This window comes from Salmo salar, chromosome 13 (assembly GCF_965601325.2).
Source record: "Salmo salar chromosome 13, fSalSal1, whole genome shotgun sequence".
Lineage (NCBI taxonomy): Eukaryota > Metazoa > Chordata > Actinopteri > Salmoniformes > Salmonidae > Salmo > Salmo salar.
This window is the reverse complement of record NC_138303.1, coordinates 7757888-7783968: the sequence shown is the minus strand read 5'-3', so window position 1 is coordinate 7783968 and position 26081 is coordinate 7757888. Positions and strand designations below refer to the sequence as shown.

The 26081-nt window shown below is 43.9% G+C and overlaps 1 protein-coding gene across 2 annotated transcripts in view; it reads left to right on the top strand.

The window, feature by feature from the left end:
• Positions 1–24282, top strand: part of irak1 (interleukin-1 receptor-associated kinase 1) — a 33974-nt gene extending 9692 nt beyond the window's left edge. The window contains exons 6-13 of one of the 2 annotated variants that reach the window (XM_014134273.3): positions 3093–3157; positions 12501–12615; positions 14152–14264; positions 19199–19409; positions 21212–21283; positions 21725–22030; positions 22238–22646; positions 23793–24282. In XM_014134273.3, the coding sequence (XP_013989748.2) occupies positions 3093–3157; positions 12501–12615; positions 14152–14264; positions 19199–19409; positions 21212–21283; positions 21725–22030; positions 22238–22646; positions 23793–23911 (1410 nt within the window). In that variant the 3' untranslated portion in view covers positions 23912–24282. The remainder of the gene's footprint in view (positions 1–3092; positions 3158–12500; positions 12616–14151; positions 14265–19198; positions 19410–21211; positions 21284–21724; positions 22031–22237; positions 22647–23792) is intronic. The other variant, XM_014134274.3, reaches the window with a different exon arrangement.
• The last annotated feature ends 1799 nt before the right edge of the window (positions 24283–26081 follow it).

The following is a 26081-nucleotide window of genomic DNA, read 5'->3' as shown; positions in this document are numbered from 1 at the left end:
ATTTTTTATTTTTTAAATAGGGGCGTGGATCAAAAACACAGTCAGTATCTGGTGTGACCACCATTTGTCCCTCATACTGCGCGACACATCTCCTTCGCATAGAGTTGATCAGGCTGTTGATTGTGGCCTGTGGAATGTTGTCGTACATGTCGATCCAGAGCATCCCAAACATGCTCAATGGGTGACATGTCTGGTGAGTACGCAGGCCATGGAATAACTGGGACATTTTCAGCTTCCAGGAATTGTTTACAGATCCTTGCGACATGGGGTTATGCATTATCATGCTGGAACATTAAGTAATGGCGGCGGATGAATGGCACGACAATGGGCCTTTAGGATCTCGTCACGGTATCTCTGTGCATTCAAATTGACATCAATAAAATGCAATTGTGTTAGTTGTCCGTAGCTTATGCCTGCCCAAACCATAGCCCCACTCGCCCACACGGCACCATACATCTGGTCTGCGGTTGTGAGGCTGGTTGGACTTCCTACCAAACTCTAAAACAACGTTGGAGGCAGCTTATGGTAGAGAAATTAACATTCAATTCTCTGGCAACAGCTCTGGTGGACATTCCTGAGGTCAGCATGTCAATTTTACGCTCCCTCAACTCGAGACATCTGTGGCATTGTTGTGACAACTGCACATTTTATTGTCCTTGTTCTCCCCAGCACAATTTGCACCTGTGTAATGATCATACTTTAATCAGCTTCTTGATATACCACATCTGTCAGGTGGATGGATTATCTTGGCAAAGGAAAAATGCTCACTAACAGGGATGTAAACTCATTTGTGCTCAAAATTAGAGAGAAGCTTTTTGTGCATATGGAACATTTCTGGAAACTTTTTTTTCCCACTTTACTTTTTGTTCAGTATATAAAAGGAGCTTTTGGAACTCCTAGCTGTGCCGTTGAGGAACTTGTTTTTGTTTGGAACACAACCCTGCATCCCCACCATCACACAATTACTGTTCACGCAATCGAGGGCATACAATTTAACACCCACCACCTGACAAATGCGGGTATGTTTTGTCATTGGCTGTTAAGATGTCTATTTCATTAGCCACGTAGGCGGGTAGTCAGGTCTCCACAGTGTGAGCATTTAACTCGCATTTGTGAATATAAAAAAATGGTCAAGTATGATCACATTTATAGTAAAATAAATGCCACCGGTAGTTGTTTTCAAAGTATTTCTGCCATTTTGTTTCGTAGTTGGTCAAATTGATTGCACACAGTCAAAGAACTATCAATCCTATACAGTGCCTTTGGAAAGTGTTCAGAAACCCCTTGATTTTTTTTCCCACACATTTTGTTACAGCCTTGTTCTAAAATTGATTAAATCGTTTTCCCCCCTCAATCTACACACAATACCCCATAATGACATCACAATACCCCATAATGACATCACAATACCCCATAATGACATCACAATACCCCATCATGACAAGCAAAAACAGGTTGACATTTTTGCATATTGATTCAAAATAACTCATATTTACATAAGTATTCAGACCCTTTACTCAGTACTTTGTTGAAGCACCTTTGGCAGCGATTACAGTCTCGAGTCTTAGGTATGATGCTACAAGCTTGGCACACCTGTATTTGGGGAGTTTCTCCCATTCTTCTCTGCAGATCCTCTCAAGCTCTGTCAGGTTGGATGGGGAGCATCACTGCACAGCTATTTTCAGGTCTCTCCAGAGATGTTCGATCGGATTCAAGTGTGGGCTCTGGCTGGGCCACTCAAGGATGTTCAGACACTTGTCCCAAAGCCACTCCTGCATTGTCTTGGCTGTGTGCTTAAGGTCGTTGTCTTGTTGGAAGGTGAACCTTCATCCCATTTTGGGGTCCTGAGCGCTCTGGAGCAGGTTTTCATCAAGGAACTCTGTACTTGCTCTGTTCATCTTATCCTCGATCCTGACTAGTCTCCCAGTCCCTGCTGCTGAAAAACATCTCCACAGCATGATCCTGCCACCACCATGTTTCACAGTAGGGATGGTGCCAAGTTTCCTCCAGATGTGATCCTTGGCATTCAGGCCAAAGAGTTCAATCTGCCTTTTACTCTGGAGTGGCTTCCGTCTGGCCACTCTACCATAAAGGCCTGATTGGTGGTGTGCTGCAGAGATGGATGTCCTTCTGGAAGGTTCCCCAGATCTGTGCCTCGACACAATCCTGTCCCGGAGCTCTACGGACAATTCCTTAGATATCATGGCTTGGTTTTTGCTCTGACATGCACTGTTAACTGTGGGACCTTTATATAGACAGGCGTGTGCCTTTCCAAATCATGTCCAATCAATTGAATGTACCACAGGTGGACTCCAATCAAGTTGTAGAAACATCTCAAGGATGATCAATGGAAACAGGATGCACCTGAGCTCAATTTCGAGTCTCAAAGCAAAAGGCCTGAATAATTGTGTAAATAAGGTAGTTTTTTTTATTTGTAATAAATTTGCAAAAATGTCTTAACCTGTTTTCGCTTTGTCAGTATGGGGTATTGTGTGTAGATTGAGGAAACCATATATATTTTTAATCCATTTTAAAATAAGGCTTTAATGTAACAAAATGTGGAAAAAGGGAAGGGGTCTGAACTTTCCCAATGCACTGTATATTGTATGTACATGTAGGCAGGGGTAAAAGTGACTGGTCAGTAGGATAAATAATAATAAATATGAACATCACTGAGTGTGCGAGAGTAACATTGTGCTTGTGACTGTGAATAGAGACCTGAGATACCTGTGTAATCGTCAGTGCAGGTAGTCCGTGGATGAGGGTGAGCAGCCATCGGTTAGCTGTTCACCAGTCTTATTGCTCGGAGAGAGAACCTGTCTTGGAGCCTGTTGTTTCCGATAACTGATGCTCCGATACCGCTTGCAAGACCGTAATAGAGAGAATAGTACATGGCTGGTGTGGCTTGAGTCTTGTTGAATATTCCGGGCCTTTCTCAGACAATGTCAACTGATGATGACTTTCTTATTATTTCTGTTTAAACTGGTCATTAAATGTCATTTGAATGTATATATATATATATATATATATATATATAAAGCCAGTAAAATGGTTTTTGTTATATTGGATCTTGTTCTTGTATCCCTTTGTAGAACTCTCCACTAGACTGGAGCGTAGTGAAGGAGAGCTTCAAGACCGAGGTGGAGAAACTATCACAGTAAGCTGACAAATCTCCGACTTTTATCTCTGGCATCTCACTTTAACCTCGTTCAATTCCTCTTGGTTGTCTTTCTTTTCTAAGAAGTTATCTGTGTAGGAAATAGAGCTGTCCCCCCCCCCCCTCCCAAAAAAAAAAATCTTTGGCAATCAGAGTCGTGTTCTTTCGAAATTTTTAAATGTATATTTTTCCATATATAGACAGTGTTTTAATAAAATCAACTATATGTAGGCTACTGAGCTTGTTTGATGCTTTAAGCATACTGTGATGAAATAATTAAGACTCAAGAGGGAGCTAGAGATCAAGAACCTGTTCCCGAACCACCACATCCCATTGCTGCTGGCCTTTGTAGATTCTGCCATTACTTTCACGAAGTTGCCGGTAATAGGATACGCCAGGGGTCGGCCACCATTTTTCCATTTGGAGTGCCAATTTATCTTACCAATTCTACCGATCAGTTATAATTTTCATATGCACATATTCGTGGAACAATTTAATTTATTTTAGAATAAAGTCTTATCTCAATCATTGTCTTGTGGTTAATAAAAATTCTATCTAAATGAAAATTATACAAATCTAAAATTGCCGTTGCCAACTACAGTACCAGTCAAAAGTTTTGACACCTACTCATTCCAACGTTTTTTTCTTTATTTTTACTATTTTTTTATGCCAAGAGTGTGCAAAGCTGTCAAGGCAAAGTGTGGTTACACTTACACTGATTACTACATTATTTCATAGTTTTGATGTCTTCACTATTCTACAATGTAGAAATAAGTAAAAAATTATGTGTGATATATATTAAAAATAAAGAAAACCCCTTGAATGAGTAGGTGTGTCAACTTTTGACTGGTACTGTATATAAAAATAGCCTACATAAAACCAACCAATAAATATTGCAGCCTACAGGTAAAAAATAAATCACATTGGCTACGCATGGCCTGTCTGCAAGGAACTTGAAACCTTCTATCAACTTGGTCCAGCCCAAGCGCTAACAAACTTGAACACTCTATACAATATTCTGGACCTTCAGTTTTCTGCGCCATTAAGCTCCGGACAGACACAGCTGTATTTGCGCAAGGGATAAGAAGTAATCAGGTATGCCTATTTTATGACGTTTCCACCGGACCAGAGCATGACGGACCTTCTCCCCTTTCACGCTAAGTGATTATCGAAAGGGAGGTAGCTGGAAAGATTTTGCAAATAGGCTAAATTGAGGAACTGTCATTTTCAATCGATGTAAAAACAGACTTTAGCTGTGTTCGAATACTTATACTAACAGCTATTTGTTACGTGAATCGAGTATATAGTATGCTTATTAGTCATAGTATGGATATAGTTACTATGCCAAAAGTTCCCGGATGTCGTACTAAATTCGTCAAAATACGAAGTATACATGCAGTGGACACTATATTTTCGTACTTTTAGGGCCCATAATGCAATTCAGAAAATGGCCGTGGTTTCACAATGTTTTCAGAGTTGAATAAAATGGCGGAAAATATGCAGCCGAAGTCCGAGAGCGGATACAAATTCATTGCTTAACCTCTCTAGGGGTTGTGGGACGCTGCCGTCCCACCTGGCCAACATCCAGTGAAATTGCAGAGCGCCAAATTCAAAAACAGAAATACTCATAATAAAAATTCATCAAATATACAAGTGTTATACATCGGCTTAAAGATGAACTTCTTGTTAATCCAACCACGGTGTCAGATTTCAAAAAGGCTTTACGGCGAAAGCAAACCATGCGATTATCTGAGGACAGCGCCCAGCACACAGAACATTACATACAGTTACCAGCCAAGTAGATTAGTCACAAAAGTCAGAAATAGCAATAAAATGAATCACTTATCTTTGATCTTCGTATGGTTGCTCTCACAAGACCCCGTTACACAATGAATGTTTGTTTTGTTCGATAAAGTCCCTCTTTATATCCAAAAACCTCAGTTTTGTTGGCGCGTTTTGTTCAGTAATCCAATCATCAAAGGCAGTCACAACAGGCAGACAAATTCCAAATAGTACCGGTAAAGTTCGTAGAAACATGTCAAATGATGTTTATAATCAATCCTCAGGTTGTTTTTAGCCTAAATAATCGATAATATTTCAACCGGACAATAGCGTCGTCATTATAAAAGAAAAACAAGAAAGGTGCGCTCTCTGTCTCGCTCAGAAAAGAGTTCTGGGGACATCCCACTATCCACTCACTCAAAGTGGTCATTCTCCCTCATTTTTCAGAATAAAAGCCTGAAACAATGTCTAAAGACTGTTCACAACTAGTGGAAGCGATAGGGAACAGAATCTGGTGGTGGATAGGCTTTCATTGGAAAAACAGCCATTTCAAAATAATGGTACTTCCTGGATGGATTTTCCTCAGGTTTTTGCCTGCCATATCAGTTCTGTTATACTCACAGACATTATTTTAACAGTTTTGAAAACTTTTGTGTTTTCTATCCAAATCTACCAATTATATGCATATCCTAGCTTCTGGGCCTGAGTAGTAGGCAGTTTACTTTGGGCACGCTTTTCATCCGGAGGTGAAAATAGTGCCCCCTACACTAGTGAGGTTAAACTAATTGACAAATGTTAAGAAATGTAATAAAGTAAGGACTTTTCAAATAAGTTACATGTTATGTTGGCTGACAATTTGTTAGCTACGCCGTCCTTAGCATTACAGCAGCATGTACCGGTATGCTAGCTAGTTGCTAACATACCGGTACATAACAGTTAGTTGGCTACTAATACATTGAACTTGCCAGGCAGTATATTAACTATCTGCTATCTAACTAACTATCCAATGTTTATTGACTTGATTATTTACATCATACTTAGCTAAGTGGTATAGTTGTTGTGCGTTTCAATAGCGGTAATGGCACTCTGGTCTGAGTGTCCCAGAGCGCCGAATAACTGATGAATTTAACGAACGCTCAACACCCGTTGAATATGGCCGGTGTCAGTAAACGTTGGCAAAAAAAAATGCGTAATTAAATTGTTGCTAGCAGCACAGTTACAGTCACAACGCTCTGGATAACATGAAAACAGCCTAACCAGCTATGCTAGGGTGAGAAAAAGATCAGAGTGAGGTGTTCTCTCATTTGTGTCTGGACTTAACTTAGCTAGACAGCCGTTGAACGCTTGGATCAACCCTACTCGTCGGGCAGAGCGTCCAGTGTGCGCTCTGAACGCTCCACAAAACGCTCTGAATTTACGAACGGATAATCTGACAACGCTCTGGGTTTACGAACACCCAGAGCGCACTCTGACAATCCGGATTGAATTTAATAACACACCAGAAATCGTAAAATGTCTAGCTAGTCATTTGTTATGCTAATTACAAGCTAGCAAGAGGTTGCATAGCAACAGCATCAACTTCCGGTAGACCTGCTAGTACACACAACTGAAAAGATACCGTTCATTTACAGTGTACTAAAATGAACTAATAGTATATAATATGTAGTATATACTCATTAAGAATGTAGTATACAGTATGTTAGTATGGGTATTTCGAACACAGCTTTTGTTTACTTGCTGTTTGAGGTGAAGAAAAATTACTTTGAGAAGCTCCACTGCTCATTAATGGTGGTGCTTTAAGACAAGTCAGAAATACTATCAGATCCCCAAATGGACACATTTATATGCCTACATTTGAGCGCAGGCCAGGTAGCCTATAGGCAGATTTCTATGTGGAATCAGGTGCGCATCCTTACTCCACATTGACAGTAGCGGTCCAAACAAAACACAATGAATAAATTGACAACTCCGTAAATGGAATGAAATAAACCAAAACGTATTTCTCACAAGTGTAGCCTAGGTTGTGCGCTCTGCAAACAGCGTGTCCACTCTGACAATGAGAACTGTAAAAGACTGTAATAATTAGTGATGCACCTTTTTGGCTGACACCGATATCCGATATTTTTCTTGCCAAAAAAAATTATACCGATAACCGATATTTTAAACATTCTAGTACAGTTAAATAGTTAACACACACACAAATGGAAGCAGTGGTCTAAGGCACTGCATCTCAGTGCAAGAGGCGTCACTACAGTCCCTGGATGGAATCCAGGCTGTATCACATCCGGCTGTGATTGGGAGTCCCATAAGGCGGTGCACAATTGGCCTAGTTAAATAAAGGTTGCACACACACGCCACACTGACCAAAAATGTATTTTGTTGGCATTTACGTATGGCCCCATTACCAGTAAAACATAATCAAAACCTATTTCTTTCACTTACTTGCTGTTTCGTTGTTCATTTGTTCAGTCGTTTCATTCTCAACCAGGATTTCTATGGAACGCCGTTTGGGTCTTTGTGTGTCAAAAAAGATACACATCAAATAACAATAATTGACGTATGAAATGACACTATTTGACATGTGAAATAAGCTTGTTGACCAATCAGGACCTGAATATGACTGCACGTCATATAATAATTTAACGCGTTCATAATTTTTTTGCCTTGTTATTACACATTGATTACACACTCATTCGTATTTCATATGTCACAACGATTCATCGACACGTATGCTATGATGCTGGTAAAGTTGTCTCGCGCACCTACAGTGCTGGTCATATAAATTAGGGTTATTTTAGATGATGACACCTAGCTATATAGTTAGTTAGCTAGCTAAATATAGCAACTGAAACAGATGTCGTTTTGCATCCATGAGCTAGCTAGCTTTTTTTTTAAAGATAATTCTTATTTGATTAATGGTGGTCAAACCCATCTATGTGAAGCTAGCCACAATAAGCTTTAGCCACAATAGTGGACTTTGCGGTCTGCCTTCAAGATAAAAGTATGGCATAATTCTACTATCTGTATTCATTTGCATCACTGTCAATGACACTTTTATTTTGAAGGCAAACCGCAAATTCCACTATTGTGCCTAATCCTTATTGTGGCTAGCTTCACAACACATAACCCGGTCCAGTTGAGCCTCACTAGCCAGATGAAGCTAGCTGGCTGCTTATAATGTTAGCTTTGGGCAACAGGGTTAATTAGCTGGCTAGCTATTTATTTTCATGAAATGAAGTTCAGTTTCAAAAGGCAACCTAGCTAATACTTACTCACAAGGATTCCTAAATCATTGCTAAGAATATTGAAAATTACTGCATTTTCTACTGGTCATTGTTTTCAGGCTGGTTGTATTGGTGCTAGCTAGGTACCAAGCTAAAGCTAGCTACCCCAAAAGTTGCGGTTGAACAAATGATGCTTTATTACCAACGCGGTATTGTAAACACATTGTTCGTGGCCGGTGTTAGCTTGTTTGCAGACTTTTTTGTACAGCTTTGACAATGCTACTGTATCTTTTTTGACACGCAAAGACCCAAATCGTGTTCCATAGTATGTATGTCATGAAGCTAATAGCAGTGACGCTATTACTGTGCAACTCCAGTAGGGCAACATCTGAAAAATAGCGCACTTGGTAGTGTGTACCGATGCTCGACCAGTCAGCGAAAGCCAACATCACCCACGACAGAGAGCAGTTGATTGTCAAGGGAAATGAATTCCATTATCTTGGCTTTAATGGATTTTGCCTTTGTTGTCTCGCTGAAATGACTTTCAAATGACTGCTTGACTTGTTGACTGCTTGACTTGTTGACTGCTCGACTTGTTGACTGCTCGATCCACACAGTAGACATTGTGGGCGTCATTACGTCATGTACCTACTTTATAGAGGTATGCACGGTAGATTTGACATTGGTTTTTAACATTGGTGTTAAACTAAACATCGGGACGATACCAATGTTAGCATTTTTAGCTAATATCAGCCGATTCCGATATGTTCACCAATATATTGTGCATCCCTAATAATAATTATATATTAAATGCATTAACAGAAATTACGGTAACCAAATACACATTGTAGATTAGAAATGATGGTAATTAACGGTAAATGTGATACTGGTGTGTCATCCCCGTGGCCTCCACAATGGATTAGTCCACTCAGACAGGCCTCTACAATGGATTAGTCCACTCTGACAGGCCTCTACAATGGATTAGTCCACTGAGACAGGCCTCTACAATGGATTAGTCCACTGAGACAGGCCTCTACAATGGATTAGTCCACTGAGACAGGCCTCTACAATGGATTAGTCCACTCTGACAGGCGTGAATCAATACATTTTGTTGTTGTTGCAACTGCTCGACTAAAACGTTCTTGCTCGACCAAACAATCGACCAGTGGACTAAATGGGGTCAGCCCCAGCCCTAGTCTCCCCTATTCCTCGTACATAAATCAGACTGTATACCGTGTCATCATACAGAAGCCTGACCAAGAAAAGCCCAGGTGGAGCAGGAACAAACAGGCCTAGAGAATCAGAAGTTCCCTTTATACTGTCCTCTTCAGGCTTCTGCTGGTCTACTGTGGTTAGTCTCTCTTCTGCCAAGCAGGTCATCTTTACATTTACATTACATTTACATTTAAGTCATTTAGCAGACGCTCTTATCCAGAGCGACTTACAAAATGGTGCATTCACCTTATGATATCCAGTGGAACAACCACTTTACAATAGTGCATCTAAATCTTTTAAGGGGGGGGGGGGGGGGGGGGTTAGAAGGATTACTTTATCCTATCCTAGGTATTCCTTAAAGAGGTGGGGTTTCAGGTGTCTCCGGAAGGTGGTGATTGACTCCGCTGTCCTGGCGTCGTGAGGGAGCTTGTTCCACCATTGGGGTGCCAGAGCAGCGAACAGTTTTGACTGGGCTGAGCGGGAACTGTGCTTCCTCAGAGGTATGGGGGCCAGCAGGCCAGAGGTGGATGAACGCAGTGCCCTTGTTTGGGTGTAGGGCCTGATCAGAGCCTGAAGGTATGGAGGTGCCGTTCCCTTCACAGCTCCGTAGGCATTCACCATGGTCTTGTAGCGGATGCGAGCTTCAACTGGAAGCCAATGGAGAGAGCGGAGGAGCGGGGTGACGTGAGAGAACTTGGGAAGGTTGAACACCAGACGGGCTGCGGCGTTCTGGATGAGTTGTAGGGGTTTAATGGCACAGGCAGGGAGCCCAGCCAACAGCGAGTTGCAGTAATCCAGACGGGAGATGACAAGTGCCTGGATTAGGACCTGCGCCGCTTCCTGTGTGAGGCAGGGTCGTACTCTGCGAATGTTGTAGAGCATGAACCTACAGGATCGGGTCACTGCCTTGATGTTAGTGGAGAACGACAGGGTGTTGTCCAGGATCACGCCAAGGTTCTTAGCACTCTGGGAGGAGGACACAAGGGAGTTGTCAACCGTGATGGCGAGATCATGGAACGGGCAGTCCTTCCCCGGGAGGAAGAGCAGCTCCGTCTTGCCGAGGTTCAGCTTGAGCTGGTGATCCGTCATCCACACTGATATGTCTGACAGACATGCAGAGATGCGATTCGCCGCCTGGTTATCAGAAGGGGGAAAGGAGAAGATTAATTGTGTGTCGTCTGCATAGCAATGATAGGAGAGACCATGTGAGGATATGACAGAACCAAGTGACTTGGTGTATAGCGAGAATAGGAGAGGGCCTAGAACAGAGCCCTGGGGGACACCAGTGGTGAGAGCGCATGGTGCGGAGACAGATTCTCGCCACGCCACCTGGTAGGAGCGACCTGTCAGGTAGGACGCAATCCAAGCGTGGGCCGCGCCGGAGATGCCCAACTCGGAGAGGGTGGAGAGGAGGATCTGATGGTTCACAGTATCAAAGGCAGCAGATAGGTCTAGAAGGATGAGAGCAGAGGAGAGAGAGTTAGATTTAGCAGTGCGGAGAGCCTCCGTGACACAGAGAAGAGCAGTCTCAGTTGAATGCCCAGTCTTGAAACCTGACTGATTAGGATCAAGAAGGTCATTCTGAGAGAGATAGCAGGAGAGCTGGCCAAGGACGGCACGTTCAAGAGTTTTGGAGAGAAAAGAAAGAAGGGATACTGGTCTGTAGTTGTTGACATCGGAGGGATCGAGTGTAGGTTTTTTCAGAAGGGGTGCAACTCTCGCTCTCTTGAAGACGGAAGGGACGTAGCCAGCGGTCAAGGATGAGTTGATGAGCGAGGTGAGGAAGGGGAGAAGGTCTCCGGAAATGGTCTGGAGAAGAGAGGAGGGGATAGGGTCAAGTGGGCAGGTTGTCGGGCGGCCGGCCGTCACAAGACGCGAGATTTCATCTGGAGAGAGAGGGGAGAAAGAGGTCAAAGCACAGGGTAGGGCAGTGTGAGCAGGACCAGCGGTGTCGTTTGACTTAGCAAACGAGGATCGGATATCGTCAACCTTCTTTTCAAAATGGTTGACGAAGTCATCCGCAGAGAGGGGGGGGAGGGGGAGGAGGATTCAGGAGGGAGGAGAAGGTAGCAAAGAGCTTCCTAGGGTTAGAGGCAGATGCTTGGAATTTAGAGTGGTAGAAAGTGGCTTTAGCAGCAGAGACAGAAGAGGAGAATGTAGAGAGGAGTGAGTGAAAGGATGCCAGGTCCGCAGGGAGGCGAGTTTTCCTCCATTTCCGCTCGGCTGCCCGGAGCCTTGTCGTGTGAGCTCGTAGTGAGTCGTCGAGCCACGGAGCAGGAGGGGAGGACCGAGCCGGCCTGGAGGATAGGGGACAGAGAAAATCAAAGGATGCAGAAAGGGAGGAGAGGAGGGTTGAGGAGGCAGAATCAGGAGATAGGTTGGAGAAGGTTTGAGCAGAGGGAAGAGATGATAGGATGGAAGAGGAGAGAGTAGCGGGAGAGAGAGAGCGAAGGTTGGGACGGCGCAATACCATCCGAGTAGGGGCAGAGTGAGAAGTGTTGGATGAGAGCAAGAGGGAAAAGGATACAAGGTAGTGGTCGGAGATTTGGAGGGGAGTTGCAATGAGATTAGTGGAAGAACAGCATCTAGTAAAGATGAGGTCAAGCGTATTGCCTGCCTTGTGAGTAGGGGGGGAAGGTGAGAGGGTGAGGTCAAAAGAGGAGAGGAGTGGAAAGAAGGAGGCAGAGAGGAATGAGTCAAAGGTAGACGTGGGGAGGTTAAAGTCACCCAGAACTGTGAGAGGTGAGCCATCCTCAGGAAAGGAACTTATCAAGGCGTCAAGCTCATTGATGAACTCTCCAAGGGAACCTGGAGGGCGATAAATGATAAGGATGTTAAGCTTGAAAGGGCTGGTAACTGTGACAGCATGGAATTCAAATGAGGAGATAGACAGATGGGTCAGGGGAGAAAGAGAGAATGTCCACTTGGGAGAGATGAGGATTCCAGTGCCACCACCCCATCTTTACTCTACCTATACGCTGTTTCTTCCTCCTGTTGTTGAATGAAGTGTGACTTCTCCCCTGAAAAAAAGACATCTGAAAAGTATTTTGTAAGATGCAGACAATAGACTCCTATTGTAGGTTTAGCAACAGACAACAAAAACTCTGCCTTTCCCCTCCCAGATACAGACATCCCAATATAGTGGACTTTGTGGGCTACAGTGTTGGACAAGGAACCTACTGTCTGCTCTATGTCTTCATGCCCAACGGTTCTCTGGAAGACCAGCTGCACAACCAGGTCAGTCTTTTAATCTTCATATCTTTAAAACTAAAGAACATTAACTGGGGACTGCTATCGAGACGTACAGGGACTGCTATGGAGACGGACGGGGACTGCTATGGAGACGGACGGGGACCGCTATGGAGACGGTCGGGGACTGCTATCGAGGCGGTCGGGGACTGCTATCGAGGCGGTCGCGGACTACTATGGAGACGTACGGGGACTGCTATGGAGACGGTTCGGGGACTGCTATGGAGACGGTTCGGGGACTGCTATGGAGACGGTTCGGGGACTGCTATGGAGACGGTTCGGGGACTGCTATGGAGACGGTTCGGGGACTGCTATGGAGACGGTTCGGGGACTGCTATGGAGACGGTTCGAGGACTGCTATGGAGACGGTTCGGGGACTGCTATGGAGACGGTTCGGGGACTGCTATGGAGACGGTTCGGGGACTGCTATGGAGACGGTTCGGGGACTGCTATGGAGACGGTTCGGGGACTGCTATGGAGACGGTTCGGGGACTGCTATGGAGACGGTTCGGGGACTGCTATGGAGACGGTTCGGGGACTGCTATGGAGACGGTTCGGGGACTGCTATGGAGACGGTTCGGGGACTGCTATGGAGACGGTTCGGGGACTGTTCGGGGACGGCTATCGAGACGGCCGGGGACTGCTATATCGAGACGGCCGGGGACTGCTATGGAGACGGTTCGGGGACTGCTATGGAGACGGTTCGGGGACGGCTATCGAGACGGTTCGGGGACGGCTATCGAGACGGTTCGGGGACGGCTATCGAGACGGTTCGGGGACTGCTATGGAGACGGTTCGGGGACTGCTATGGAGACGGTACGGGGACTGCTATGGAGACGGTTCGGGGACTGCTATGGAGACGGTTCGGGGACTGCTATGGAGACGGTTCGGGGACTGCTATGGAGACGGTTCGGGGACTGCTATGGAGACGGTTCGGGGACTGCTATGGAGACGGTTCGGGGACTGCTATGGAGACGGTTCGGGGACGGCTATCGAGACGGCCGGGGACTGCTATATCGAGACGGCCGGGGACTGCTATGGAGACGGTTCGGGGACTGCTATGGAGACGGTTCGGGGACTGCTATCGAGACGGTTCGGGGACGGCTATCGAGACGGTTCGGGGACTGCTATGGAGACGGTTCGGGGACTGCTATGGAGACGGTACGGGGACTGCTATGGAGACGGTACGGGGACTGCTATGGAGACGGTTCGGGGACTGCTATGGAGACGGTTCGGGGACTGCTATGGAGACGGTTCGGGGACTGCTATGGAGACGGTTCGGGGACTGCTATGGAGACGGTTCGGGGACGGTTCGGGGACGGCTATCGAGACGGCCGGGGACTGCTATATCGAGACGGCCGGGGACTGCTATCGAGACGGACGGGGACTGACGGCTTATCAAGACGGCTTATCAAGACGGCTTATTAAACAATGAGAAAGGAGGACATGACACGAGGAAAGAAACCTGGAATATATGTGTTGGTGTATGTTAACTGTGTGTGTGTGTGTGTGCCTCTCCCTCAGGCCAGTGCTGCCCTCTTCTGGCCACAGCGTGTCAGTGTGTTGCTGGGCACAGCCAGAGCCATTCAGTTCCTCCACTCTTCCTCTCCGCAGCTCATACATGGAGACATCAAGAGGTAGGCTTTTCCTGGCTACCCATCCACATCGCTCCGCAAACTGACCTTTTTCTTTTCCATCGTTCTTCTGGATTTGCCTTCCTCCCCGATGATTTTTAAAATGTGAACACATTCTGACCGTTCTTATTGGTCCCAGACACAGATGGGTTGGGCCAGAGACGGCCTACACGGTGTTATCAACTTTGATATTCTGATTGGTTAGATTTGTAAGAGATGATCCAATCGCTGATGAATTTTGGTACAACGCCCCTCCATTTTGAAGTCACACAAACGACTTCTAGGAGGGAGAGGCTATACAGAAACGCCTGGTGCCCAAATTTATGACATATGTCGAGCAGCTGAGAGTTGAGTGAAGGCGAATGGATTGGGTTCAGTCGTCCTGATGAGCCCTTCCCGGCTAGCCAGTTCAGTCAGCCGTCCTGACGAGCCCTTCCCGGCTAGCTAGTTCAGTCAGCCGTCCTGACGAGCCCTTCCCGGCTAGCTAGTTCAGTCAGCCGTCCTGACGAGCCCTTCCCGGCTAGCTAGTTCAGTCAGCCGTCCTGACGAGCCCTTCCCGGCTAGCTAGTTCAGTCAGCCGTCCTGACGAGCCCTTCCCGGCTAGCTAGTTCAGTCAGCCGTCCTGACGAGCCCTTCCCGGCTAGCTAGTTCAGTCAGCCGTCCTGACGAGCCCTTCCCGGCTAGCTAGTTCAGTCAGCCGTCCTGACGAGCCCTTCCCGGCTAGCTAGTTCAGTCAGCCGTCCTGACGAGCCCTTCCCGGCTAGCTAGTTCAGTCAGCCGTCCTGACGAGCCCTTCCCGGCTAGCTAGTTCAGTCAGCCGTCCTGACGAGCCCTTCCCGGCTAGCTAGTTCAGTCAGCCGTCCTGACGAGCCCTTCCCGGCTAGCTAGTTCAGTCAGCCGTCCTGACGAGCCCTTCCCGGCTAGCTAGTTCAGTCAGCCGTCCTGACGAGCCCTTCCCGGCTAGCTAGTTCAGTCAGCCGTCCTGACGAGCCCTTCCCGGCTAGCTAGTTCAGTCAGCCGTCCTGACGAGCCCTTCCCGGCTAGCTAGTTCAGTCAGCCGTCCTGACGAGCCCTTCCCGGCTAGCTAGTTCAGTCAGCCGTCCTGACGAGCCCTTCCCGGCTAGCTAGTTCAGTCAGCCGCCCTTCCCAGCTAGCTAGTTCAGTCAGCCATCCTGACGAGCCCTTCCCAACTAGCTAGTTCAGTCAGCCGTCCTGACGAGCCCTTCCCAGCTAGCTAGTTCAGTCAGCCGCCCTTCCCAGCTAGCTAGTTCAGTCAGCCGCCCTGACGAGCCCTTCCCAGCTAGCTAGTTTATGCTGGCTAGCTGGCAACAGCAGCATGGTCTAGTTAAAACTTGTAAAATAAAGTGATGTTTATTTTGATGGGTGAGTGAGAAATAACTTGTAGTATTGGTCACCGTATTGATGTCACCGTGACATGTCAATCAGCGAGCGTAATGACAAGCCGGTGTGAATGACCAATGGTGTTGTATCGAGGGTGCTTGCTAGCCTCTCCGCTCCGGGCGACAGGTCTTCCGGAGCGAAGCAGTACGGTCTGGTGAAGAGGCTAGTGCTTACCGACGGGAGTTGCTTCCCACCAGGCAGCTGTATCACGTCGTTGGCGTTAGCTAACGTGGCCAGTTTTATTTTATTTTGAGTAGGATAACTTCCTACACGAGAAATAACTTGTAATATTGGTATTTAGACCTAGTAACTATCTGGATTTTACCGTGATGGTCTACTGCTCAATAGGGAGAGTTTGCACTGCTAGCTGGCCACACAACAACATGGGGCAAAGTGTCCTTCGCTCCCGCTTGCCATAGCAAGGAGAGGGAAGTAGCTAGATAGTGTAGTTAATATCAGGCCAGTGTCGTGTCTTTGGGGTACCATTAAACGGAAGACATGTTTATCAATTAACTCCCTGTAATTATTATCACGCGATTAAACTGATTAATCGTTTAATTGTAATTAACTAGGAGATCGGGGCACCAAGGAGAATATTCAGATTACAAAGTTATAATTTTCCTAACATAACTTTCCTATATTATTATATAGGCCGATTATCTTCTGGTTTAAATGGTGTATTTTACTTCTAGTCCAGTCTCATTCCAAACGTCGTAAATTGTTGTATCTGCACGAACCCAGTCTTTACTAAAATCATCCATACATCAATTGTCTTAAAATCATTTATTTACTACACTAAGTAATTAACAGAAAAACATACAAACAGTAATTATCGTCACAAAGGATTGGTAGAGGAATGTGCCCTTGTGGGCTAAACAGGCAGGTCGGCCTGTTGAACAATGGGTCATAAACGGTCAGCTGAGAAGTTGCACAGAGTTCATTAATATTAACAATTGACAATTGAAGGCTCACTCATTCGGGAACAATTGCAATCAATATATATTTACGCTCAGTGTGTCGTCGTGATCCTTGTTCGAGAGTTCTGTTCTGTTGGGGAGTTTTGTCCGCGTTCTCTCTCTCTCTCTCAGTTAGAATGGATCTTTCAGAGCGACATTCATTAATGTCGTCATAGAATGGTTGTTTCGTTGGTCTTCGCGTTCAATGATATAATTTACTTAGCTGCAGACTAATAATTAATATCAAAGACTTGTTCTTATTCTGTCGGTCTCGATAGTCTAAAAGTTAACCACGTGGTATAGTTCACTTTCAGTAGAGTACTTGGATGGTCAAACCTCTGGCCATAGAGTGTAGGCCTGGTCTGAAGAAATGTAAATCAGGGGGTGTTTTATAGTGCCCATAGAACAGGCTTGTCAAATGACGCCTGGTCCTGTATGGGTCCCTGGGGGCGTGCCTATGACTGAGTTAGAATTGTATTTCTGTAACCAAATCTATCACATTACATCAGTACATAGCATCTCAATGTCTTACAAAAGCTTTATCCTTATTAATACATTCTATACAACCATTATGATGCTATTATATAAACAGTTTTATGGTAATATGGCTATATTGTCTCTTCTGAGTATCACAAAATTGTATCAAGCGGATCAGTTCGTAGCTGGATTCTTCACCAATCTTCCATACCTTCTCCAGAACACAAAATGTTGCTTGGCTCTCCAATTCTATGAGTTGGAAGAATTTCCTGTGTCTCTCTATGGGCCATGTGGCCAGAGACTCTCCTGGAATTTTAGAGTTTTTACGACCCTTTACACACAGGGTGGATTGGGGGGGGGTGCAACAGGGAGGGGGTCAACTGTCCTCCCTGTACCAAAAGAGGCCAACGTCATGACACCAGTAAGGAGAGGGAAGTAGCTAGATAGTGTTGCCAATATCAGGCCAGTAAGGAGAGGGAAGTACTGTAGCTAGATAGTGTAGCCAGTATCAGGTCAGTAAGGAGAGGGAAGTACTGTGGCTAGATAGTGTAGTTAATATCAGGCCAGTAAGGAGAGGGAAGTAGCTAGATAGTGTAGCCAGTATCAGGCCAGTAGGAGAGGGAAGTAGCTAGATAGTGTTGCCAATATCAGGCCAGTAAGGAGAGGGAAGTAGCTAGATAGTGTAGCCAATATCAGGCCAGTAAGGAGAGGGAAGTACTGTAGCTAGATAGTGTAGCCAGTATCGGGCCAGTAAGGAGAGGGAAGTAGCTAGATAGTGTAGCCAGTATCAGGTCAGTAAGGAGAGGGAAGTACTATGGCTAGATAGTGTAGTTAATATCAGGCCAGTAAGGAGAGGGAAGTAGCTAGATAGTGTTGCCAATATCAGGCCAGTAAGGAGAGGGGAGTAGCTAGATAGTGTAGCCAGTATCAGGTCAGTAAGGAGAGGGAAGTACTATGGCTAGATAGTGTAGTTAATATCAGGCCAGTAAGGAGAGGGAAGTAGCTAGATAGTGTAGCCAGTATCAGGCCAGTAAGGAGAGGGAAGTAGCTAGATAGTGTAGCCAATATCAGGCCAGTAAGGAGAGGGAAGTACTGTAGCTAGATAGTGTAGTTAATATCAGGCCAGTAAGGAGAGGGAAGTACTGTAGCTAGATAGTGTAGCCAGTATCGGGCCAGTAAGGAGAGGGAAGTAGCTAGATAGTGTAGCCAATATCAGGTCAGTAAGGAGAGGGAAGTACTGTAGCTAGATAGTGTAGCCAGTATCGGGTCAGCAAGGAGAGGGAAGTAGCTAGATAGTGTAGTTAATATCAGGCCAGTAAGGAGAGGGAAGTAGCTAGATAGTGTAGTTAATATCAGACCAGGGTGATGGCTAAAGCACATTATAGTGATTTTCACAGAAAATGTACAACTACAGCATTAACGTCCTACATTTTAGTAAAATAAAACTTAAAAAAAATAGCAATAACTCAGATCGAAACAAAATGATTCTGAACATGATCCCAAGTCCCAACTTCGGCAGACAAGTTTCTAATTGTCACTGAAGTTTGTAGCCACATCTATAAACTAGCTAGCTGGCTAAGGCTCATCAGGTAGACTGACTGAACGAACCCATTCGTCTCCACTCGACTATCACTCCGCAACAGGCAAGAGGTAGGCTGCTCTGTTAAATTCAGGCTGAGTCACCAGGCAAGAGGTAGACTGAGTCACCGGGCAAGAGGTAGGCTGCTTTGTTATATTCAGGCTGAGTCACCAGGCAAGAGGTAGGCTGCTCTGTTAAATTCAGGCTGAGTCACCGGGCACGAGGTAGACTGCTCTGTTATATTCAGGGTGAGTCACCAGGCAAGAGGTCTGCTGCTCTGTTGACTGAATCATTCCTTTGTCCCCATCATTTCTTACTACCATATTAAGCCTCCATCTCATCTTTGAAATGAGAAATTAGCCTCTAGAAGAATAACCACATGGTAACAGATCTACAGCTGATGCTCTGACCTTTTTGTAGGAAAACTTGGCACAATAAATAACAGGAAGTTTGCATTGATCCTAAATGCTGTTTTTCTTTTTTGATCTATCCCGCTCCGACCATCTGTCTTCTTCTTCTTCCAGCTCTAACATCCTACTAGACGAGCACCTGGAGCCTAAGCTGGGGGACTTTGGCCTGGCCCGGTTCTGCTGTTGCTCCAGCAGTAGGTCAGCTGGTAGAACCACCACGGTAGCCTATACCAAGACTGTGAGGGGAACACAGGCGTACTTACCTGACGAATACCTCAAAACAGGAGCTTTGGGAGTAGCCATTGACATCTTCAGCTTTGGAGTGGTAGGAGGAAAACACACACTGTACTACGGTACTATACTACTGTACTACTCCTGTACTACTGTACTGTACTATACTGTTTTATACTATACTACTGTAGTATACTGTTTTATACTATACTACTGTACTATACTGTTTTATACTGTACTACAGTACTATACTACTGTACTATACTGTTTTATACTATACTACTGTACTATACTGTTTTATACTGTACTACTGTACTATACTACTATACTGTACTACTCCTGTACTACTGTACTGTACTATACTGTTTTATACTATATATACTACTGTACTATACTGTTTTATACTGTACTACACTACTGTACTATACTACTGTACTATACTGTACTACGGTACTATACTACTGTACTATACTGTTTTATACTGTACTACAGTGCTATACTAATGTACTATACTGTTTTATACTGTACTACGGTACTATACTGTACTATACTGTACAGTAGCCTAGTGCAGTAGCATAGTAGAGTAGTGTAGTAGTATATAATAGTATACTACTGTACTATACTACTGTACTACTGTACTATTATATACTACTGTACTAGGCTAAATTACTCTATTATACTACTGTACTATACTACTGTATTGTACTATGCTACTGTACTCTATTCATTTATTTTACCTTTATTTAACTAGGCAAGTCAGTTAAGAACAAATTCTTTTTTTCAATGAAGGCCTACCAGGGAACAGTGGGTTAACTGCCTTGTTCAGGGACAGAACGACAGATTTTTACCTTGTCAGCTCGGGGATTCGAGTCCAACACTCTAACCACAAGGCTACCTGCCGCCCCTTGTACTACTAATGTACTACTGTACTATACTACTCTACTATATTACTGTACTATACTACTCTACTATGCTAATGTACTATACTAAAGTACTACTGTACTATACTACTCTACTATATTACTGTGCTATACTACTATACCAATGTACTACTGTACTATACTACTCTACTATATTACTGTACTATACTACTCTACAATACTAATGTACCACTGTACTATACTACTCTACTATATTACTGTACTATACTGCTCTACTATACCAATGTACTATACTACTCTACTATATTACTGTACTGTACTGCTCTACTATACCAATGTACTATACTACTCTACTATACTACTGTACTGTCATAAGGTGAATGCACCAATTTGTAAGTCGCTCTGGATAAGACGTAAATGTACTACTGTACTATACTACTCTACTATATTACTGTACTATACTAAACTATACTAATGTACTACTGTACTATACTACTCTACTAGATTACTGAACTATAATACTCTACTATACTAATGTACTACTCTACTATATTACTGTACTATACTATACTAATGTGCTACTGTACTATACTACTCTACTATACTAATGTACTACTCTACTATATTACTGTACTATACTAGTCTACTATATTAATGCACTATACTACTCGTGTATACTACTCTACTATACTAATGTACTACTGTACTATACTACTCTACTATACTAATGTACTACTGTACTATATTACTGTACTATACTACTCTACTATACTAATGTACTACTGTACTATACTACTGTACTATACTCATGTACTACTGCACTATACTACTCTACTATACTAATGTACTACTGTACTATACTCATGTACTACTGTACTATACTACTGTACTATACTACTGTACTATACTATACTCAGACCTACAGATACACACAACATAGATGACCACCAAAACTACTGTTTCAATGACCTGGTAGATGTGATGTCACACAATCACCTTGTCTTCTCTTCCTCAGGTGCTGCTGGAGGCGCTGACTGGCCGTAGAGCTTTAGAAGTGGACCACAGCCAATCCAAAGCCGTCTACCTGGTGAGGGCGACTCAGTCGATACTCTCATCTCTGTCCTTGCCAGAGAAATAAAGGCCCATGAACCACTAGTCACATTGACACGCTGATCAGATGTGTATAATGCTGTATAATGATGTAATGTCAGGCAGTTTAAAGCTGTATAATGCTGTAATGTCAGGCAGTTTAAAGCTGTATAATGCTGTAATGTCAGGCAGTTTAAAGCTGTATAATGCTGTAATGTCAGGCAGTTTAAAGCTGTATAATGCTGTAATGTCAGGCAGTTTAAAGCTGTATAATGCTGTAATGTCAGGCAGTTTAAAGCTGTATAATGATGTAATGTCAGGCAGTTTAAAGCTGTATAATGCTGTAATGTCAGGCAGTTTAAAGCTGTATAATGATGTAATGTCAGGCAGTTAAAACAAAACAAAAAACCCTAAGGTCTTGTATAATTCTCCTCTTCAGAAAGACCTGGTGAAGGGGGCCGAAGATGACGGAGGTCATCAGGCCAGAGGGAGGTCAAAGAGGAGTTCAGAGAGAGTAACCCAGGAACAGTCTAGTATTCCTCCAGCCGCAACACATATCTGGCAGAAGCACCTGGACCCTAGACTGATGGTGACAGGGATGGGAGGCTCTCTTTCTAGCCTATCCAGGGTGTGTACGGCAGGGCCAGGCTCCCCTTCTCCGGCCCCACACGGCTCCCTGGATCTGACTACTCTGGCATGTCGCTGTCTGGAGGCCCGGGGGAAGAAAAGGCCCCCCATGACCGAGGTAGTACTTGTCACCGTGTGAATTTAAACAAGTGTGGAACGTATTGTGACCAGGCTCAATTTAAATTTAAATTCCAGTCAATTCAGAAAGTAAAACCCGAATTCCAATTTCCCCTCATTGAAAAGCATTGAAGAGAATTGTAATTTCAGTGTACTTCCTGAGTTGAAATGGACTTGACTCCAACCCTAATTGTGACATGACTCCTAGGTATTCCAGGTGCTTCAAGACATCCATACCAGTTTGAAGGCCTCAGACGTATCCTCATCTTCTCCTTCTCACCAGTCCTTCCCTAAACCTCCTCAATCATCCATAGACTCGTGTATAGACTGCCTAACAGACGTTCTGTCAAAAGTGGGTCCACTGGAAGACACGTACCAATGCCTTCCTCACCCCTCCTCGGTCCTCCCTCCCTCCTCTTCCTCGGTCCTCCCTCCCTCCTCCTCCTCCTTCCTTGGTCCATGTGAATCAGATGAGAGCCAAGGTTATTCCCAGTACTGTGCTCCTCCCTCTCAGCTCCCACATAGTGACACCAGATCAGACCCCAAGACCTCCATGCCGTATGGTTGGTCTTCACCAGCCAGACGGTTACGCTCCGGTTCACCGTGCTCATCGTCAGGTAAGAGGATTAGTTGTCTCAGGAGTCCAGGGGCAGAGCGGTAAAGCTCAACTCTGTGAGGGCTGCGGTCATTGGGGATTTTAGTTTTACTCCGTCAGTGCCTGTTGAAACACACCTTCTGGGTCATGTTCATCAGCAGGGATAGAAAGAGTACTCAAATAGCCTTCTCTAGTAGCAGTGCTGTTATTTCAGTGATAGTTTACTTCAGTAACAGTGCTGTTATTTCAGTGATAGTTTACTTCAGTAACAGTGCTGTTATTTCAGTGATAGTTTACTTCAGTAACAGTACTGTTATTTCAGTGATAGTTTACTTCAGTAACAGTACTGTTATTTCAGTGATAGTTTACTTCAGTAACAGTACTGTTATTTCAGTGATAGTTTACTCCAGTAGCAAAACTGTTACATTAATGACATTTTACTCAAGTAAAATTACTCACTTAGAAAAATACTCAAAGTAGAAGTACTCAGAAAGCTACTCGGTAACAGTAAGGACAGTGTAAATGCATTTCTAATTGGTTATTAGGCACAAAAGGGAAGAAAGTGGAATGAAACAGGGAGAGACTACCTAGACTTATCCATTCATATCTTCTTTTCTTTTGCAAAACTGATGTGCCCTTCTGAAGTAACACATCCCTGGTTTCCCAGGTCTAAATTAGTCACTGATTTTAAATGGCAGCAACTAAAAACAACACTGACTGCATCCCTCGCGGCCTGGAGTTGTGGACCTCTGCCCTTACCCAACACTGTCCATCTTATCTGTTAGGAAACATAGTCTCTCTCTCTGCCAGGCTTGCCCTGCCATGGACTAGTTGTTAATGCATGCAAAGAGCGTTTCCTCCACAAGATGGCGCTCTATGACGAAGGCAGAATACAGACCGAGGAGCTTTTTTCCTCAGATATTTGTAAGCTGCTCTTTCTTTCCATGATCTGAGCTTTCCCTACATTCAACTCCCTAACTGTGTTTGTAATAGTGCAAATAGCTTATTTTTGACTACAAGTCAAAGTATGTATTATTGTCAGTATGCTCAATAGCTGTTGTTTTTCTATCTGGTGTATGTGACAACATCACTTTATAAAAAAATATTTTTTTTAATAAATTAATATATATTTTTTTTTATAAATAATATATATATATTGATCTTCCAGATGCTGAGATGAACCCACAATGCCGAGGACCAGAAGAGAGTGATGAGCCTGAATACCTTTCCGGGGAGGCCAGTGAGAGTCAAGCCAACACACCCAGACAGACCAACGCTCACAACTAACAACCCAGCCTACCATTACACACTGCAGTACCTAGACAAACAAAGCCATGTGGATACAATCTGTGTATCATACATTGGCCCAACAGTCAATATTGGCTGTTATGCAAGTCAGTTTGGGAAGAGCAAAGCAAATGTTGAGTTACTCCAATCCTGCTTTTTTTGGTTTGTATGTTCCACTTTTATTTCAAAAACTGAAGCATGCGGTTTGGTATCGTGAAATGTAAACAACCCCAAATCCAGTCATTTCTTTCACACATCACTAGTTCTGTTTACAATTTGTACAATGTATCTTTCTGATAATTCAGACAACTGTTATGATTTTTATTTGTACAATGAATGTCAAGGTTTTCATTAAATTAACTTGAACTGGACTGACCACCTGCTCTGATTCTTCGCACCTTAGTACACATGCACTCACCCATACACACATATATACACTAATGCTACGTTCACATCACAACTGTTGCTACCAAACTCTTATTATACTACTCCGTTTATTCACTACCCTCGTCCCGACCTTCCCCAAAACATGTAAATATTGGACTAAATTATGCCTTCCTGTGTTATACTTCTGCTCAAATGTATTATTCTACTGACATTTCCTTTAGGTTCCTATTATTATTATTGTGTTATTGTTGCATTGTCGAGAAGGAACCCGCAACTAAGCGTTTCATTGGACGATATATACCATGCCTATCCCGTACATACAACTAATATGTACTTGAAATATGCCAGTTACAAATAAGATACATTTTTACACAATAGGCCTATCAATCATGATTTAGAAGTCTGCTGAACATGTATTGTCTACTCTCGTAAAGAAAGTAGAATTATTTGGATATTAATGTTTCAAGTTTTGGTAGTCATATGTACGAGATACACATAGTATACATCATCCAATGAAAGACTTACGTGCAGGTTCCTTCTTGACAATGCAACAACAATGTGAATTATTTAATTGTCTGGTATGTTGAGTTTGTTATCAAGAGATGTAATTGTGACATTGTATTTGAATCCAATGTATACAACATGTCCCACAATGTACTTGGGTCATTCCACCAATTCGGTGCCTTTTTGAAAAGTGTAACTTGGTCCAATTTTGTATTTTATTTCACCTCATTTTAACATTATGTCATAAAGAATACATGTTGAACTTCATAAAAACACGTTTTCACATTTCAAGAGGTTAAATAATAAAAATGACGATAGTAAATAACTATTAAACGAAAACACCACGCAAAAAACTATATTTTTGGTATTTGTTTCATTAGTCCATTGTTGACATAGTCCCAAAATGTTTTGCTTGTTAGCACTCATAGTTTCAAGATATGCAACTTTCAAAATACATAAATCAACCCTGTATGATGCAAAACGCAGCATCATATGATGAAAAATGCATCATATGGGATTAATCTGTGAAGAGCACACTTCTCCAGTGGGCCAGTGGCCATTGAAGGTGAACATTTGCCCACTGAAGTCGGTTACGACACTGAACTGCAGTCAAATCAAGACCCTGGTGAGGATGACGAGCACGTAGATGTGCTTCCCAGAGACTGCTTCTGACAGTTTGTACAGACCCACAGTTTCATCAGCTGTCCGGGTGGCTGGTTTCAGACGATCCCGCAGGTGAAGAAGCAGGATGTGGAGGTCCTGGGCTGGTTACACGTGGTCTGTGGTTGTGAGGCCAGTTGGCCATACTACCAAATTCTCTAAAACGACAGAGGTGGCTTATGGTAGAGAAATGAACATTAAATTCTCTGGCAACAGCTCTGGTGGACATTCCTGCAGTCAGCATGCCAATTGCACACTCCCTCAAAACTTGAGACATCTGTGGCATTGTGTTGTGATGAAACTGCACATTTTAGAGTGGCCTTTTATTGTTCCTAGCACAATGCATCTGTGTAATGATCATTCTGTTTAATCAGCTTCTTGATATGCCACACCTGTCAGATGGATGGATTATCTTGGCAAAGGAGAAATGCTCACTAACAGGGATGTAAACATACTTGTGCACAACATTTGAGAGAAATAAGCTTTTTATGCCATTATATGTACCATTTCTGGGATCTTTTATTTCAGCTCATGAAACATGGGACCAACAGTTTACATTTTTGTTCGGTGTAGATGTTCCTTTAGATGTTTGTTTTTAAAGGAATAGTGTCACCATATT